Below are 17923 nucleotides of genomic sequence, written 5' to 3' on the forward strand. Positions count from 1 at the left end.
CCGCGTGCTTGAGGGATCCGCCAACACCGTCGCAAGCATTTTTCCCATGCCCACTCGCAGAGAATATCCAGCAGGTCAGCAGGCTATTAGAGCGCATTTCGTGCACCTGATATCTGTTCTTGAAATGCGCTGCAGCACCCTCAGATATGTGCACGATGTGTGTAAACATGGAAGAATGTCCTCGGGCGTTTCTACTATTTGCTTCAAAGCAAGCAGCGCATGGGCTGTGTCATGCCGTAAGTCGTCGCTCACGGTTGCCATGCTTAGTGTGGCGTTCTGTGCTTTAACCACACACGTGAATATAGACACTTGGCTTCTCTGCCAATAGTGGCCCTGCACTTCATTTGGCAAGTTCACTGTCCAGTTCTCAGCAAAGTCGAAGTGTAGAACGATGTGTCTCAACATTGCGAACTGCTTTTCGTTCCAGATTGCCTTCCTCTGGATGTTGTGAACGTCCTCGTGCGTTACGTACAATGATGCCCACTTGCGTATCTCTTTCAGAAATGCGCGCCCGCTCATGGTCTTCCTGATGAGGTCACCAGACTCCCACATCGCCACCACAACTTCACATTCCGCAGAAATCTCTAGTTTCCTCAGGGTTATGCGCTTAGCCTCAGCGCACCTCCTGCACTCCCGGAAAAGGCACGCTTCGCTGGTGGGGTCGCACACACACAAACTTGTAATCGTTTCTTTGCATAACTTTGTTGCAGAAACACTGTTCGCTGCGATTATAACAAGTTCGAAGTTGGCGCAGTAGGTACACAGACACTGCAACTGGTAAGGTGCCATTCAAACCCATTTTGGTCGTAGGGAGTAGAACTTCGTCAAACCTAGCTTTATTTCCGGATGGTCTTTTTTAAAAATGCTGTATGTCTCACGTATGGAGCGAGTCATAAATCTTTTCACTACCGATTCCTTTCGGCCGTTTCTCAAAGTGTGAACAACGTCCTTCTTATTCGGGCTTTGCACGGAACAGTCTAGTTCGTCATCCAGGTAGTATTTCAGTGCCGTTGCAACTTCAGCCTCACTAAGCGGGTGCCCAGCGCATGGATCTGGCACGGCCCAAACACCTTCCGATCGCCTAATGCGTCTTGCCTTATCGATGACGTATTTCGTGGCTCCTGGTACCAAAGTCATTGTTTCTTTTTTGCTGATCGTGTCCGGCAAGATCGTTAGAAGTTGACATCTGGCCTGCTGTGAGGTACATTTCTCGTATGCTTTGGCAACGCTTTCTAGAAGGTCCGGACAGTACTTGCACTCCACTGCCAATTCACGCCGTTCGTTCACACCGTACGCATCACCGATTTTGCGGCGCACAGATCTGCTGATTGCCAATGTTACTTGAGCATGCTTGCGAGAAACGTAAGCCTCTATGATTTTTCCCTTCAAGGACCCCGGATGTCTTAAAGGGGTTACATCAATATCGGTAGAGGAGATCTGTTCGTTGATATCTTCGATGATCTCTTCGGGCTCAACATATTCGCTGTCACGCGCCGAAGAATGAGCTTCACTGGGCATGTCACTTATGACGTCGCGAAACTACCTGAAGCAGTTCTGGCACAGCTGGTCGTCCTCGGCCACGTTGCTGGCGACCGCTGGGTCCAGGACTCCCTTCAGCGCTGTCATGTTCAAACGAGAAAGACTCACAAAGTCACTCTGCTTTGAGGTGCGCTTCTTGTGTCGGCGACCACAATCTGCGCAATAAACACGGTCGCTGCTGTAGATCCTGATAGCCATGGATGGGTCACTACAGCTGACACTCACAATTTAGATACTTATGTGTGGCTTGTGCAAACTCGAAAGCAAAAATGACGAACTGCGGTTCCCACGCTTCGCTTATCCAAATCCTTCCAAATCTTACGACAAGCTCAGTTTTGTTACTGTACCTCGGTTGTTTCCGCCGCAGAGGGACCCGGTGGGGCCACACTAATGAAAACGACCTTCAACAAGAGTGTGGTCCACACTGCTGTCCGTCTCTGGTTGCGAATACACGTTTCCTTTTTTTTTTCTTCTTTTTGACGCCGCATACATAGCACCATCTGAATTCCCCGTTTGTCAGTGGTATTCATAAGTTAGGTATTGCTGGCGTAATTTCTGCCCGTTTTTATCTCTTTCTTTTTTATTTTTGTACCAATCGATGTATCTTATTCAAACATATGACAGTTCTAACTTCGAGTTATGCAGCAATCGTTTAGGTTTGCGTGAAGAATTCGCGCGCCGAAGCCCGGCAAGCGATACGGTGGCGCGTCAGTTCGCACGAGCCTGGCGTGGTAGGGTCGATCCCAACGGCCGTAACTCGGCCTGTGAGCGCTTACCAGAGGGAAATTTTGCGTCAAAAGCAAGAAAAAGCATCCACCTTGAGGCACAATTTTTCTTTTTCGAATAGAACATGGGGTTTTTACGCGAATGCTTGGCCAACTTCGACAAAACGTGTCGACCTATGTCAATACAGACGCGATTTCCCCACAAAAAGCGCGATGAAGAAATTTGCTCTGCATACCATTAGAAAGAGCGTACAACAAGCTTTCGTTTGATATGCATTTTATCGGGTTACCGCGAAAGTGAATCGCACAGGTACGGTAACAAAATATGCGCAATAATGCACGGGAAGCGTTTTTGTGTCCTTTTTGTAAGGTCTTCCAGGGGTCCCTGGGAAAAGATATCACTCACAGCCATAGCCCATGACCCAGTAATGCTGTCGCAAAAAGGCCAGAGTGACGTGGGCTACGGATAAGGAAATACTGCGCTTCAAAGTAGCCGAAAAACGCATTCGCGAGAATCCGGCGCTCTCGCTTACCCACTTATTGATTTTTTATCTTGCGAACCGCTTCGTTCCGGAAAGCCGGACCACCGCCAATGTTCATCCCACACATGGGGCTATCATATAAAAATTAACGAAGAAAATTGAGGACCCAAAGGTTGGGGCCCTGCCTGAATTGAAATGAAATCGCCCTTACACGAACTGAACACACTTGTGAAATGACTCACTTGAAAACGAAAGTGGAATCATAAAAACGACTTTCGAAATTTGAAAAAGTCTGGCTCCCACCGACCGTCCCGATGGAAGTACTTCTTCCTTTCTCTGGTCGGCCAACGTCACCGTGCATTAGTCATACCATTCGGCGCTGTTTCATGACTCTCACTGAAGCAGATGACCATTGTTTCTTTACATCTGCGTCTGAGTGATATGATCCCCAATCTCGTCCACTGTTTTGTTCCGGGAATGTAACGCAGCGGCTACGACCTCTGTGGTGGTGCTACTTGTCCGCTCCATGCAGGGTGACGTAACGCGTTGGCCTTCGGAAGGGAAAGGTTTTGATACTCCTCTCCTCATTCCTGTTTCGGATTGATTGCTCGCTTATTTAAGGCATAATTCGTCACACGAGAAAGAAACAAAGCTGATGGCAGATACACTGTGGACGTTACGCACCAACTACAACGTGCAGCGATTTTTTCACCGATCGTTCCGAAGTACCCCTCATTATGATGTTAGCTGCAGAGGAATTCAGGACATACTTTTTGTTTAATATGTATTTATTATTATTTAGTATGTAAGTTGTTTTCAAGTTTGCAAGTTAACCGTGCAGCGGTGTCAAACATTACCGTATCCACCCCACACATCGTTCCCATCCATCCATCACGCGTCTTAGATCCCTATTCTCGGCCGCGGGTCGCTCCAGTCAAAATCCGCTGGGTTCGCTACTGGAAATCGGACTCAGATGAGGGTTTGCCTGTTTTGCTTCTACTTGTGCAGTGCACAACGTATAGTTTTTGTGTAAAAACTGAAGAGGGTGCCCGGAGCCTGTTTGTCGATGAGTAATGAAACTACCCAGCTTAGTCAAACCACACTCTGGCTGCGTTACAGGTACGAGCTATTTGCACATGTTGTTGCAATGAACCGCATCATTTTGAATGACCAAATGCCAAACTGGATTAGTAGTACAGGATAGGTTGGTATAATAGGGGACCGCATGTTACCGGGTTGGTCGTTACCCACGTTCGCGGTAAGTCCATCCCATCATGGTAAATTACGCTCGCCTACGCTTCCAAGATACCGCTACATGCACATGCCAAAATAGACATACAGAGAAAGCACAAATGAAAATATGTTTATTAAAGCCAATTATATGCGAATGGTGCTGGAGATTGTGCCAGTTGTAATCCGAATCAGGAAAAAAAAAGAAACACCAAAAACCCTTCACGATCTGGAAGAGAGAGAAGACCAGGCGGCCCACACTTCAAGATAAAGAATATACTTTATCCTTACCAGAATCAACGCTTTCATATGGGTATTATCCAGAGCCATTAAAGCGAGTCATTGCCCAAACTGAATTAATTCAACTCTACTTGTGAAAATTTTAAGGGCGTACTGTCTGCTCTCTTTTTCAGATAGTGAAGGTTCTTCGCCTGGGTATTTCTCCTTCACTTGATTAGCATTACATTTCGCAGAATTCCCAGCATAATTGGGATGCACTTGGCTTTAACAGGCATGTTTTCACTTGTACTATTTGCGACACGGTTGACTAAAATCTCGAGTCCTTGGCCGAGCAGTACCCTGTGGGCGAAGTCGCGCACGAAGGAACCGTACCAATATAGTCTCGGAGGTAAGGCCACGCAGCGCCACCTGTAGCATCGTTATTGTTCCTTCGTGCGCGACATCGCCGATAGGGTATCGCTCCGCCACGGGCTGAAGATTTTAGACAACCGTGTCCCAAACAGTACTTTTTGTGTACTCTATTTTCGGATGGGTACATTGACGCGGCTTGGAGGCGCAGGCGCGCGTAATTTATCGCCGTGGGGTGGTTGTCGCGAATACTAACGACCGCACCGATAACAGATGGTCCCGGATTATAGCAACCTATCTTCTACCACTCAGGTACTCGCAAGATCATAAAGCCCACAGGCAGAAGAATTCTTATTCGGTTTCAACGAGCAATGTGGCAGTTATTGCCGTCGCCAACTTGCTGAGCGGACTCAGAGCGTGGCAGCACGAGTGTCGATTTGCCTCCCGCCCGTCGTCTATAGACGCGGTAGGACGGTATTTCTTCCGTAGACCTTCATACGTAGACCAGTAGACCATCGTGCCTGCCCATTCCTACTATGATAACGCCAACCTCGGCTCTACTCGGAGTCCATGCCTGGTATGCCACAGCCCTCTAATGACGAAGAAAGGCGTGCACGTATTCCTTTTACAATATTGGCCGACGACTTCAGTTGATTATTATTATTCTTATTCTTATTATTATTTTACCACTGTATATGGCAGGACGGCAAAGAAAAAAGTTGCCAAAGGGCAACCTGCAGAGCCCTGCCGCCCAACTTCACCAGCAGGCACATACTTATGGAAGAACATAAATATGAACTGCTGCAGGAGGCACAATTATTTGTGCCTCCTGCAGCAGTTCATATTTATGTTCTTCCATAAGTATGTGCCTGCTGGTGTAGAGTTTGCAGCACTAACAGTAACTGTAATTTACAATGATATCAAAGTAAAGAACACGAAACGACAGGAAGGTATTGTTTACAATCGGTACATCCAACACATCTCTTCAATGAGAAAAACAGTTCCGAACATTTTTCCTGTTACATGTTTTAATGAAGATACATTCGCTAGAGAACTGATTAAGTAGCTGCGGTGGACTTTAACAGAGTAATTGCATACCATAGTTAGTGCGAAGATAGGGGTATCCAAATTAGTTTACGCTGTGCTGCCTCCACCTAAAAGACAATTACTCAGTTGAGATTGAAACAGGGTAAAGTAAATTTGACTCAGGATTTTTAAGGGTAGAAACGAACATCTTGAGATAATACGCACAGCTTTGGATTACTGCCGCACTACGTAATGGACTTGAAAAATCCAACTCATATTCTTAGAAACGTGGACACTCAATATTCTAAATGAAATCACAATCTCGATCGGACTACACTCTTAAAATTGGTGGTGATGGTGGTGGTGGTGCTGAAAGGGCTTGCTGTTGTCGTCCTCACAGAGGTGGGCAACGTCACGACTGTCACCCATGGGGAATGTACGTCCTGGGCCGACTTCTAAGGGAACCGTGCAGACAGCTAAAATTGAACTTTGCCACATACCACACTCCTAGCCAACCATTTCAGTTTTGCGAACTACAGGAAACAGCATTGATGCTATTGATCGCGGAGTTCTCCGTGCCATAGTACGATTTTTTGAACCGTTCAAACAGGCGTCAGGCGCCGCCACGTGGCATGCATGCACCGATTGTGACGTCACTAACGGAACCTATTTAAGCAATATGCAACCCTTGTACCTCTTTTGTCCTGACGAAGACAGTGCCACTGTCGAAACGTCGACCATTCTTTTTTAATCTATGTGTTAAATTACCCATTAAATAAATTAGTTTTTGTTAACGTTCCCGTAATCTGTAGTCCACGTCTTGTTATTTCAGTTTTATTCAACTTCGTAGCCGTCTGATATATTAACCTATTTATCCTATATATATAAAGGGTGGGTGCAGATAAAGTAGCACCACATTTTTGCACGCATGGCGTTCCTTGCTTACCGCATGAACTTCCGGTGGCACGGGATGTCGCATTTATCCGGTACAAACACACAAAAAATCGTAGTAACCCACCTCCACGTAACAAAAAAGTTATCCACGCAATTGTTGCACTCCGTGCATCCCGATTTTCCTACGCAGAAGTCAATATGGCGGTCACGGCACAGTTGAGTCTAGCTACCGCTAGGCGTACCATATATCGTTTTGTTTGTGTGTAGGTGGCAACCCTAGCGGTAGGGTGATGCAACTGTGTTACAGGCAATGCCCCATTGGAGATATACGGAGCGAAGTTCACGTTGCTAACGATTTCATTGTGCTGAGTTTGGTTACCATTATCTTTTTTCTCGATTTGTACCGCATAAATGCACCGTCCTGCGCCGCCGGGAGTTCGTACGGTATGCAGGGAACGCGCTATGTGCAAAAATGTGGGGCTACTTTATCTGCACCCACCCTGTATATATTAGAAGCTGAAGACGGCGGTTGACCACGAGAATTAAATAAATAGGAAACATCAGAAGAAAACAAAGAGCTTACAGGAAAACACAAATGGGAGTTAAGTAACAATTAGTGACGGGGGTCGACGTTTCGGCAGTCAGCGCTGCCTTCGACGGGACCGGGGTTTGGTGACAAGAACAAGCTGTATATATGGGAGAGGGTTATGTACAAGGGAAAGAGAGCAGCGCATGCGCTTTTGTCATGACAAACATAGGTTGGTGACTAAGTCGAAGGGGAATGACCGAGTCAGTCCAGCAGGACTTTGGGGGGGGGGGGGGGGGGGGCGTACCTGTGAGCCTGAAAAGAGACATAAGAGGGTGTGTATTGTGCTGGATTAGGAATGCAAGTTGCGAATAACAGAAAGGATTCCTGGATCTTCGTTTATCTGACACTGGGATTTATGAATGAGATAAGATTCGCGCTGTTCCCTGAGCCGCCGGGAAGGAAAGCCTGAGTGAAGGATGAAAACAGATATGGTGATTGAGTGTCCTGGTTTACTGAAACATAATATAATATACTGATATGTAATATATACAGGGTGTCCCAGAAAACGTGTCATTGAATTATAATAATAAAAAACCTACACCACTTGGAGTCATGTGGTCAACGGCATCTGTTCTTACTAGGTTTTTGCCACCTCCTGATGTGAATGTCGTGTAACGCAAGTTCGTGTAAATTTTTGGGCGCTTAAGTCGGAAATTTTCCAAGTAAAGGCCACACATTTACCCCACCAATGTGAAGAGCGTGTCTAATTTACTCAAATTAATGATAATTGACAGGCATATTGAGCAGCTACCCCATCGGAAAAAATAGCCGAACATCGTGCTCTACGGAGCTCCCAGAGGATAGCGCGCGGTGAATTTTTCAGGGCGATCTTTCTCAATCCGACGAAAGGAGGTTGGAAACCCAGCCCACCCGGGCATCGCAGAAAGAGATAACACAAGCATGGCTTATCGCGTCCGACTTTCGCTGGGATAATGCTTTCCCTTTCCCAATTCTAGGAACTTTTTCTACTATCACTCTGTGGGCTGGCTTTGGAACCTCGTTTCGTCGGACTGAGATCGATTGGGCTCAAGAAGTCGTCGCGCGTTTTGGTCCGCTGTTCCGAAAAGCATGATGTAAAAGCATCCGAAAATCAAAAGCCGCCCCTGATGGTAACCGCGACAAAGCTCTAAACATCTATATCAAAGCAGTGCAGAAGGATATCCCTATGGCCTACCAAAATTCCAAAGCCAAAAACGATAATCAAACCTACTAGGGAAGAACAACACAGCTTAGCAGAACTGGAAAATCGTGACGATCTGGTCACAAAGAGAGCGGACAAGGGGGAGTGCAACAGTTGTCATGGACATGGTAGACTATGTCAATGAAGGCAACCGCCAATTAACTTGCGGTAAATCTACAGAAAACCGGAGGATGATCCTACCCCACGCATAGTCCTAAGCTAAGGCACTAAACAGCCTAAAAGCAAGGGGTAAACTCAATGTAGACCTATTAGAATACCTTATGCCTAGAGATCCCACACCCGGTAGGTTCTACATGCTCCCCAAAATTCACAAAGCAGGTAACCCTGGAAGACTCACTGTATCCTGCCATAGTACCGCAACCAAAAATATGTCTTGTTTTGTTGACAATCTCCTTAAGGATATACCCCCTAAATTACCATCATACATCAGGGATACTACCGATTTGCTTGACGCCAACCAAGATATCACACTTCTGGTACCATGTTTCCTTGTAAACTTAGATGTTAGTTCTCTCTACACTAACATCCCTCACACTGACGGAATTGAAGCTGCTAGGACGCATATTTGCGCTATTCGGAAAGAGACTACGATGTATGTGTTTTATCAGAGCTCTTAGAACTAATACTCACCAACAAGAATTTCGAATTCGATAACAAACGTTACATCCAAATGAACGGCACTCTTATGAGAACAAAGATGGCCCCAAACTATCCAAACATCTCCCCCTATGGGATCACTAGAGGAAACATTTCTCACTTAGAGTGAAAAACAACCACTCCTTTTCAAACGATTTCTAGACGACATCTTCATGATCTGGCCTCACTCCGAAGATGATCTATTGGAGTTCTTCAGTAGCTTCAACTCTCTACACCAAAGCATTAAATTCATTCATACCTACTCCAGGACATCTGTCAACTTCTTAGATGTACAGGTGAACATTGAAAACGGGAAAATTACAACCGACCTATTCCGCAAATCCACGGATTCCCAACAATACCTTTGGGCTGCCACCCCTGACATACCAGGCTTGCGATGTCATACAGCCAAGCACTTCGATACTGCAGAATAAGTTGGATGAGCACCTTAGTCAACTTGAGAATACTCTGGTCAGGCGAAATTATCGGCCCAAATTAGTCCAGGAAGCGCTTTCCCAAGCAAAGTAAACCGATCACCAATTTTTGTCTACCAGGGGAACCAAGCCGCAGTCGTCAAATTTAATAAATGTCACTTTATCGTTTCATGACAACATTCCTAACATTAATGTAATTGTAAAACGCCATAACTCCGTTCTCTTACAGTCCGAACGCATGGAGTCAGTATTCCCTGACCCACAACGCGTCACATACCGCCGTAGTCGTAATTTGTAAGACAGGCTAGAAAGAGCTAAGATCAACAAATCAAGAGATGTCAGATCTGCAAATTAATGGCATTAAATAACATGTCAAACAGTTCAAAGCACCAATTCACACTTTAAGACTACTTGGCAACTTGGATTGCAGTTCTTCTAATATCATCTACCTCCTTCAATGTACGTAACACTTGCAATTCGCAATATATCAGCCAAACAAAAACTTTCTTACTCTACCTGACTCTACTGCCCAACTGTTGACGAAGTTTGAACCTTGTCGTCTTCATTCCGGCACCACGTGCATCTCTAGTCATCAATGTGTGCGTACATATTCATGCCTGTGTTACTTGCCTTCTGGCGATTGCAATTTGCAATCTGTTACTGAAAACTTGCGTTGGTAATAAAGCGTTAAACATAAACTCCATTCTTATTCATTTCATGATTGCAGTGGCACAGCGGCCTTGAAGCTGTGGTTACCGTCAAGACAACAGCGAAACTTCAGAGTGGGAGTGGTGAATTTTCGGTGGCGAACTCCAAACATGCACTGATACTCTGATGCTTGTTTTTGTGCGCAGGCATGGCCTGGCTTCGATTCTAAAACTGCATATCAAACAGATTAATTATCACAGAGCACCATAAATTTAAGAAATCGTTTCAGAGGGACGTTATAAAATTTCAGCTACATTTAGCACTTTCCCCTGCGTGTTAGCTACTTTTCAGCTACTTTTTAGTGGTATTTCAGCTATTTTTCCGCTGTACAGTTCGGCAACACTGACGGCATTTGTTCTTACTAGGTTTTTGCCGCCTCCTCATGTGTATGTCATGTAACCAAAGTTTAATTATGTAATTTTTTGCGAAGTGAACTCGGAAATTTGCCAAGTAAAAGTCACTTTTTTACCCCACCAACATGAAAAGCGTGCCGAATTTGCTCACATTCATGATAATTGACAGTGATATTCAGGATCTATCCTGTCGGGAAAAATACAAGGTATATCTAAACTGGTAGCGAAAACTAGCGAAAATACCAAATCAGACCCATCAGCAAGGCCACCAGCAAGAGGCGCGAGCGATCCTGGGTGTTCACAGTAGAAGTACGGCGTAAACACAAAAACTTTACAACATGGGCGTGGCTTGCGTTTGTACTAATAGGTTATTCATAATTTCAATGTAGAAAAAGCTTTCTGTTGCCCCGCTCGTGCACATATACGAGATCATCTACCACTCCAGTACATTTCCGTATCCTGCTCCTTTGCGCATGTGACACAGTTGGGGGGTGTTTATCCGTGTGTCTGTGTATCCGTACCGTGTGTCCGTGCATTGTAATACGGAGTTCGTACACCCTTTGGATTAAACAGGAAGCGACCTTCACATCTCCGTGCTGTAGACCAAGATTAACAGGCGTGAACAGATGAATACAATGCATCTCCTGTTGCTTGGCCCGCGAAAAAAAAAAAAAAAACTTTCGTCATGGGACGAGCGGCCATGATGGAGTGAGTGTTAGCAGGAACCAACTGTGCACCAACGATGTGTTTTGTTGCAATGGACCTATAACGGCCACTCATTGAATAAATGCAAACGTCTAATCACTAGATGTACGTATAGCTCTAGGTGAGAAATGGACCTTATGTGAGCCTTTCTAATTTCTTTGTGGTCATCACGACGCCTTTCTGTTTGGAGTTGTCAAAATCTGTGATAACTGTATGTATTTGGAATGGATATGATTCATTAAATCTGATATGCTTTATTTTTCTGTGTTCTCGTCTGGTATTGTTGACTGGGCGCGGAAAAGGGAATACAAGGCGAGCGAAGTGGGCCAATATAAACGTGCATGGCTAATTATGCACTACTTATTATTCATACTAGTGACGTCGTCTCTGACGTCATTTATTTACAATCGTAGTAGTCCGCGCAACGGATGGATGGCGCTGACCGTCTCTATCATGGCGTCATTCTGAAGACACAGGGGCTTATGGGAGTTGCGCTAACTGTTTAAATATACTTTGAAAAATAGCCGAACATCCTGCTTCTCTGCGCACTTGAGTATAACGCGCGAGGGCTTTTTGAGCGCAATCGCTGTCAGTCTGACGAAAGGAGGTGGGAAACCTAGCCCATAGAGTGATAGTAGAAAAAGTGACTGTTCCTGAAATTGGGAGATGGAAGGTATGGTCCCAGCCGAAACCGGATGCGATAAGCTATGTCTGGGTTATCTCTTTCTACCATGCCGGTGTGGGCTGGATTTCCGACCTCTTTTCGTCGGACTGACAATGATTCTGCTGAAAAATTCATCGCGCGCTATCCTCTGCGAGCTCCGTAGAGCATGATTTTCGGCTATCTTTTCCGATACGATAGCTGCTCAATATACCTGTAATTATCATTAGTTTGAGTAAATTCGGTACGCTCTTCACATTGGTGGGTTAAAAAGTGACCTTTACTTAGCAAATTTCCGAGTTCAGTTCCCAAAACTAACTAACGTTACGCGACATGCGCATCAGGAGGTGGCAAAAACCTAGTAACAACAAATGCCATTGACCGCATCGTTCTTTGGCGTGTTTTTTTTTTTGCGTAGTTTTTTTAACAAAGTTCAATGACACATTTTCTGGGACACCCTGTGTATAATATATGATTGATAATATAATAATAACTTGAATAATTAACTTAGTTGACAGGCTGTACTCCTGTATACGTGCATTTCATTTGATGCATAGTGATATGGAAAATGGCAGAATATTGTAATATTTTGCTCATCTCCCTCTACTTATAATATTTTCAAATTGAATTTGCTGATTGTAATTTATATGTTACCGTTGGAAATTGCATTCTTATTCGTGTATGAGCGATTTAAAATGAAAAAGTCGAAAGATTAAAGCCTGAAAAATTGGCACTGGGTTGAAATATAGCTTAAAAAATTGGGGTGGGGTGGAGGAAGAGAGAGGAAGGAATAATCGTGTTGGTATTTATTTGGCCATTTATCACTACTACTGTTTAATGGAATAATAATACACTAGGTGCGAAGCTGTTGTGTTTGTCCCTTTATTCAGTGTGCAGAGGTACCGCAAGGTGCCTTCCAACCCTTCGGGTCTTTCAAGTAAAATTCTACATCTACGGGGTAGTTGCCCTTGCACAACCGACGACTGCAAGAAGACCCGCACGGAGAGCGCCATTCGAGGAAATTTCGGCAACGCCTGCGATAGCTGCACGGGTGGTCCCAGAAGCCAGGACTGCGCCACCAGCCGCTCCAAGCGCTAGTGTTGATGCGATTGCTATTCCTTTGTAGATCTTGTACTTCCGTTTGGATCGTGCTGCCGCTTGTCTGCTTTTATTGCTCTCGGCATACATCTTGTATTGAGTGTCGATTCCCTGCGCAATGATTAAATATACATAAACAGAGCATCACAACCAGGTTCCCTACACAACCCTCAGGGGGGGGGGGGGTGTACACCCTCCCTGCATTTTTGCAACACCCCCCCCCCCTGAAATTTCTCCGGTGACCCCACCCAGCTCGGCCACCAACACGTTCTGGTAGTGAGTCCGGCGCAGCGAATTACATCCTGTGCTGTCAAACTTGGGCTATAGGACCACAGTCACGCAGATGATCGTACGATGCATTTGTCCAAAATCATTTAAAAGTGACTGTGCAATGCATATATTGCGCGTATGTACGAGCAAAAATGCGTGCGGGCACACAAACTCAATGTGGATCATCAAGAGCCATTTGCGCCCAACTCAACCAAGCGAGGTATTCTAACGTTTTCACCGTTGATTGCTAGGTGTTCGTTGACAGGATGGCAGTCTCTTAACTTTGTCGGTCGTGCAGTTCTGCATCTTAATGTTGAATTGCCGTTCGCAATGAATCTCTATTCTAATGTACCGTGTCCTAAAGTAATGACATGTACAAATAAAAAACGGGAAAGCTGTGCAGATATGTCACCGTTGTGCCACGATTCTTTCCGTGTCTAAGAAAAAGTCCATAATTGGAACTTTCACCAAGCATGACCCCCCCTCCCCCCCCTTGAAAGCTCGGCACCCCCCAGTAGTGAATTTCTGGGGAAATCACTGATCACAACTAAACGTCCAATGCTATAAGAGGGGATACTTCCCGCCAGGCGCCATGTGTCTCGGGTTACAAACTTCGCATTGCCTTCCGGCAAATAGTTGACTGATCTTGCGTGATGGCGGTCGTATTTGGTAAAAGGAGGTGGTTTGTTGTATTAGGAAATACAAAGTTGTTTCCAGTGAAAATCAACGGGGTGCGAGAAATAACGGAATGCCCTTGATATTTTACATTAGCTGGACAAGGATCACTTCCAGCGAGCATTTTGACTGTATCATATGCACTTGGCATTATGGATGGTTCATTCCAAATAAGAATACGTCTAGCAATGCAATCATTTAAGGGAAAATGTTCCCCACGTACCATATTGGCAACATGTCCAACATTCAGCATTAAAGCTGCAACACAATCAAAGAAAAATGTTTTTCCAGAATTAGGTTCCCCGGTTACGTACATTGTATTTCTTTTTGGTTCTGTTTTTTCAAGAATAGCATACAATCAAGATATGAATTCCTTTACTTTGCCATCGTCGTGGTATTGAAAGATCAGCAATTCTTCTAAGATGTTTAAGGAATCTTCTACTGATAAGTAGTGATCCATTCTCCTAGCATAAAATACTGGTCCTTGTTTACATGCATTTATCCAACTTTCGATTTCTTTTAGACTAAGATGTTGACATTTACGTTGAACTTCGTTTACCGCTCTTTTATAATCATTGTCGGATTTATCGAAATATGCTAAAGAGTCGTTTGAAAGCCATTCTCTTAATTCACATGAGCTGTAAAAAGGCCTGTCGCTGCCTTCGGCAGTTCCGCCTTCCACCTCCTTCCTGTAGCCAAGGCAAGAAGGTGGTGGGAGGGGGCTTCAACCCCAACTCCCGGGACTAAAGATTACCAAATAAGGCAATGAATGAAACCGGAAATATTTGCGTGCCCAGACATGCCGAGGCATGTTTCCGTTCTTATCGATAAGCAAGCGTGCGCATGAGCGTAAGTTTATTTAATCGGAAGTGAGCAGTTATGGATGTTTATAAAAACGGAAGTTCTTGCACTCGGTCCTTTCTCGTAGTTAGCTTGCTGCGTTGGCTACAGGAAGGAGTTGGAAGGCGGAACTGCCGAAGGCAGCGACAAGCTCCCAGATTGAAGTAAGTTATATATTACATGTATATTAATATATTTTTTAGTGGCTCATTTTATTGGTCATAATTATTTAGGTCCTGGAACAAATGATTTCGAAGCATCTCCTGTTGATGAAGATGATGAAATAGCAAAGATACATGACAAAGAATATCTTTTAGCAAAATCAGAAGAAGACATTCGAAAAGCTGATTTAAAAGCTATTGGAAGTTTTCTTGGAACAAGATCTGTTGGAGGAACTCTTGGTGCTCTTGGATTAAGTGGAAAATACGCTATCGAATCTTTAACCGGTGTTTTATATCCAAAAATGCCACCAACAAGAGGAGAGAAAAGACAACGAACGGAACCTGTAGACGACAGTGGTATAGAAAACCCACAAGATGCTTCCCAAAATCAAAATATTGGAGTTGACCAAGTTCAAAGACCTCAAGCTGGATCATCAATACCTGGTGGAACTGGAAGTGATGTTATTGCAACAATTATACGAGATCCTGGAATAACGAAAGTACAAGGAATATATCGTAAAACTTTTCAAATTTACACTGCTGGATTACAGTTTGGTATAAAAAATTTTGCAAATTGGAAAGATTTTTGGAATATGAATAATTTTGAATTATTAACTACTCCATTTGCAGATATGACTCCGAATAATTTACAATTATTTATGAGTCCTACAGAATTTAGCAATCTTCCTATAAATACGTGGGCCAAAAGATGTAGAATCAAAATAACTCCTTTAGGATATAGATTACCCTTTGCAACTAATGAAGCAGTATCTTCTTTTGCTAATAGTCAAACATTAGTTCAAATTGGATATGGAATTGGATTAAATAAAATAATGAATTATATATCTACAAGTATAACAGTAGATCCTGCAGATTTAACATCCGTAAATGCTTTAGCAGATTCTATAGTACCTGCAAATACTTTATACGGAATAGATAACTCGATAGGATGCAATATTGGAATTCCACGTCATTGGAATAAATATATTGTAATTCCAAAACTAAAAAAACATAAAGGCACACCCAATTTATTAAGACATTATCAAATTCGAAATGTAAATGATTGTAAAGGAATACCAGTTATAGATTATACATATAATTATAAATGTGGTATTTTAAAATTTCCATACATGGCTCAAAGAAGCCAAAGCCCGCGATGCCGTTTAGGGTAATACTATCAGAGAGGGGTACTTGGCAGAAAGCTCTTGGCTTGTTTCTCCAGGAGAAGCTAAAACTTCTTGATATCGAGGATCCATTTCTTGTTAAAAACTCGGAAGAAGTTCTTGATTTTGCTCGCTCTCAGTCTGAGGGTAAGCTTTATGCCTTTTCTGTAGACATCAAAGATTTGTATTACTCCCTGCCCCATGACATGTTGATTTCTTGTGTTGAAGCTAACATTGACCGCTTTGGGATTGTCGCTTTTCAGAACACAGCTGGCTTATCTGCTTCAGGATTTGTACAGCTTCTAATTATGTATCTTAAATCGACATACATTCACTGGGATGGGAAACCGTTTCTACAGAAGAAAGGAGTTTGTATCGGATCTTGCATAGCCCCAGTGCTCAGTGATCTCTTGTTGGCAGATGTAGATAAGTCCATGTCAAGTATTCTACATAGTGAGGGTGTCATTAAAACGTTCCGTTTTGTAGATGACTATCTGTTAGTCATCAGAGGGAATGGTACCAACCCTGAGTCCCAAGCACTGAACATCATATCCAAGGTTCAAACATTCTTGAGCCCATTAGAGCTTACACATGAGTTGCCAGTTAACAGTTCTATCAAGTTTCTGGACATTACTCTCACCTTCAATCAAGACCATATGTGTTGGGCGTACTGCCCGCGAGCAAACAAACCACTCCTTCCTTACGAGTCTGCGCATTCAAAGTTAGTTAAAAGAGGGATTGTCAAGTACTGCCTACGTAATGTGTTGCAGAAGTCTTGCCCGCATCAAATGGCAGAGTGTCTTCAACGACAAACCGAGAGGTTGCATAGAGCAGGTTACCCAACGCATGTTGTGGTATCTGTAGCTGAAGCCTTGCTCAGGCAAATTCGAGCTCATGGCCCTAATCAACTGCCGGCACCCGACCCCGACAGAGGGAGAGTAGTTGTCATTCCCTACCTAGATAACATCTCGCACTGCCTAAAAAAGATTGGTGAAAGGGCAGGAGCAAGGGTTGTCTTCTCGGCCCCAGAAAAGCTAAGTAAGCTCAGTAAGTTGAGTTGTCCCCAGGCTACGCACACATGCAGTACCAAGCACAGAAATCCCGTTGTTCCCTGTGATGAAGGAGTGGTGTATAAGTTACCACTCACTTGTGGAAAATGTTATATAGGCCAAACAGGGCGATGTATTAATGATCGCTTGCGCGAACACCGGAACCATGTGAACAACAAGAAAAAAGAGGGGTGGTTGGCTTATCATTCTAACACTCATGGATGTGAACCCATCTATCGAGATTGCCATATCATCGCAAGAAACAAGACTAAACTAACAAGGGAAATAATAGAAGCAGAAAAGATAAATAACCATGAAGATGTATGCGTTAGCACACCTTCTGTATCTCTAACCGAAAAGGAACTGATCTTCTTCAGAACCAGTGTGCTCAGAACCGGTGCGCCCAGAATGTGACACGTGTGCTGTGAGGGGGTTTATGCTTTCTTACTCATTTTCTTCAATAAACTTAGTTGGAAGTTAGCGCCCGTCCTGTCTGTTTCTCCGTTCTTTGTCCGTGTATCTTGGGCTCTCAGTTCAGATGTCTCATTACCAACTAGCCCAATCCTCAACCCTTCTCAAGTATTTGGTAACTTTTAAAAAATGTAGTTTGAGCGGCGACCCGTTACTCATCCTCTCATTATATTTCCAAAGGCGTTACATAAAATTAATGTAAAAAAAAGGATTTCATGTGATGAGTACAATGAGATGCATTCCACGCCAAGTGATCCAGATTTGCTCGTCAACCATCGCCGATTTTAACGGAAGGAAAATCAGAGGTCATTATGGTGATGGACATCTGCCATCCCCCAAACATTATTAGCTTCAATCGCCGCAGTGTTCTACCGCTATAGGGCATTGGGTTACCATCCAATGCAGCCCCTCATGGGGTATCCCGC

The 17923-nt window shown here is 44.1% G+C and overlaps 1 protein-coding gene and 1 long non-coding RNA gene across 2 annotated transcripts in view; one reads left to right on the top strand and one right to left on the bottom strand.

Annotated features, from left to right (window-relative positions):
- Positions 1–12637: 12637 nt before the first annotated feature.
- The window catches only part of LOC135366460 (atlastin-3-like), a 48484-nt gene continuing 43198 nt past the window's right edge, over positions 12638–17923 (bottom strand). The window contains exon 9 of the mRNA XM_064599175.1: positions 12638–12980. Coding sequence (XP_064455245.1) covers positions 12723–12980 — 258 coding nt within the window. The 3' untranslated portion in view covers positions 12638–12722. The remainder of the gene's footprint in view (positions 12981–17923) is intronic.
- LOC135365946 (uncharacterized) lies at positions 14746–17508 on the top strand. The gene is made up of 2 exons (XR_010414030.1): positions 14746–14818; positions 14888–17508. It is a non-coding gene; the product is annotated as an uncharacterized LOC135365946 (long non-coding RNA).

The sequence above is a fragment of the Ornithodoros turicata genome, chromosome 8 (assembly GCF_037126465.1).
Source record: "Ornithodoros turicata isolate Travis chromosome 8, ASM3712646v1, whole genome shotgun sequence".
In the NCBI taxonomy this organism is placed as follows: domain Eukaryota; kingdom Metazoa; phylum Arthropoda; class Arachnida; order Ixodida; family Argasidae; genus Ornithodoros; species Ornithodoros turicata.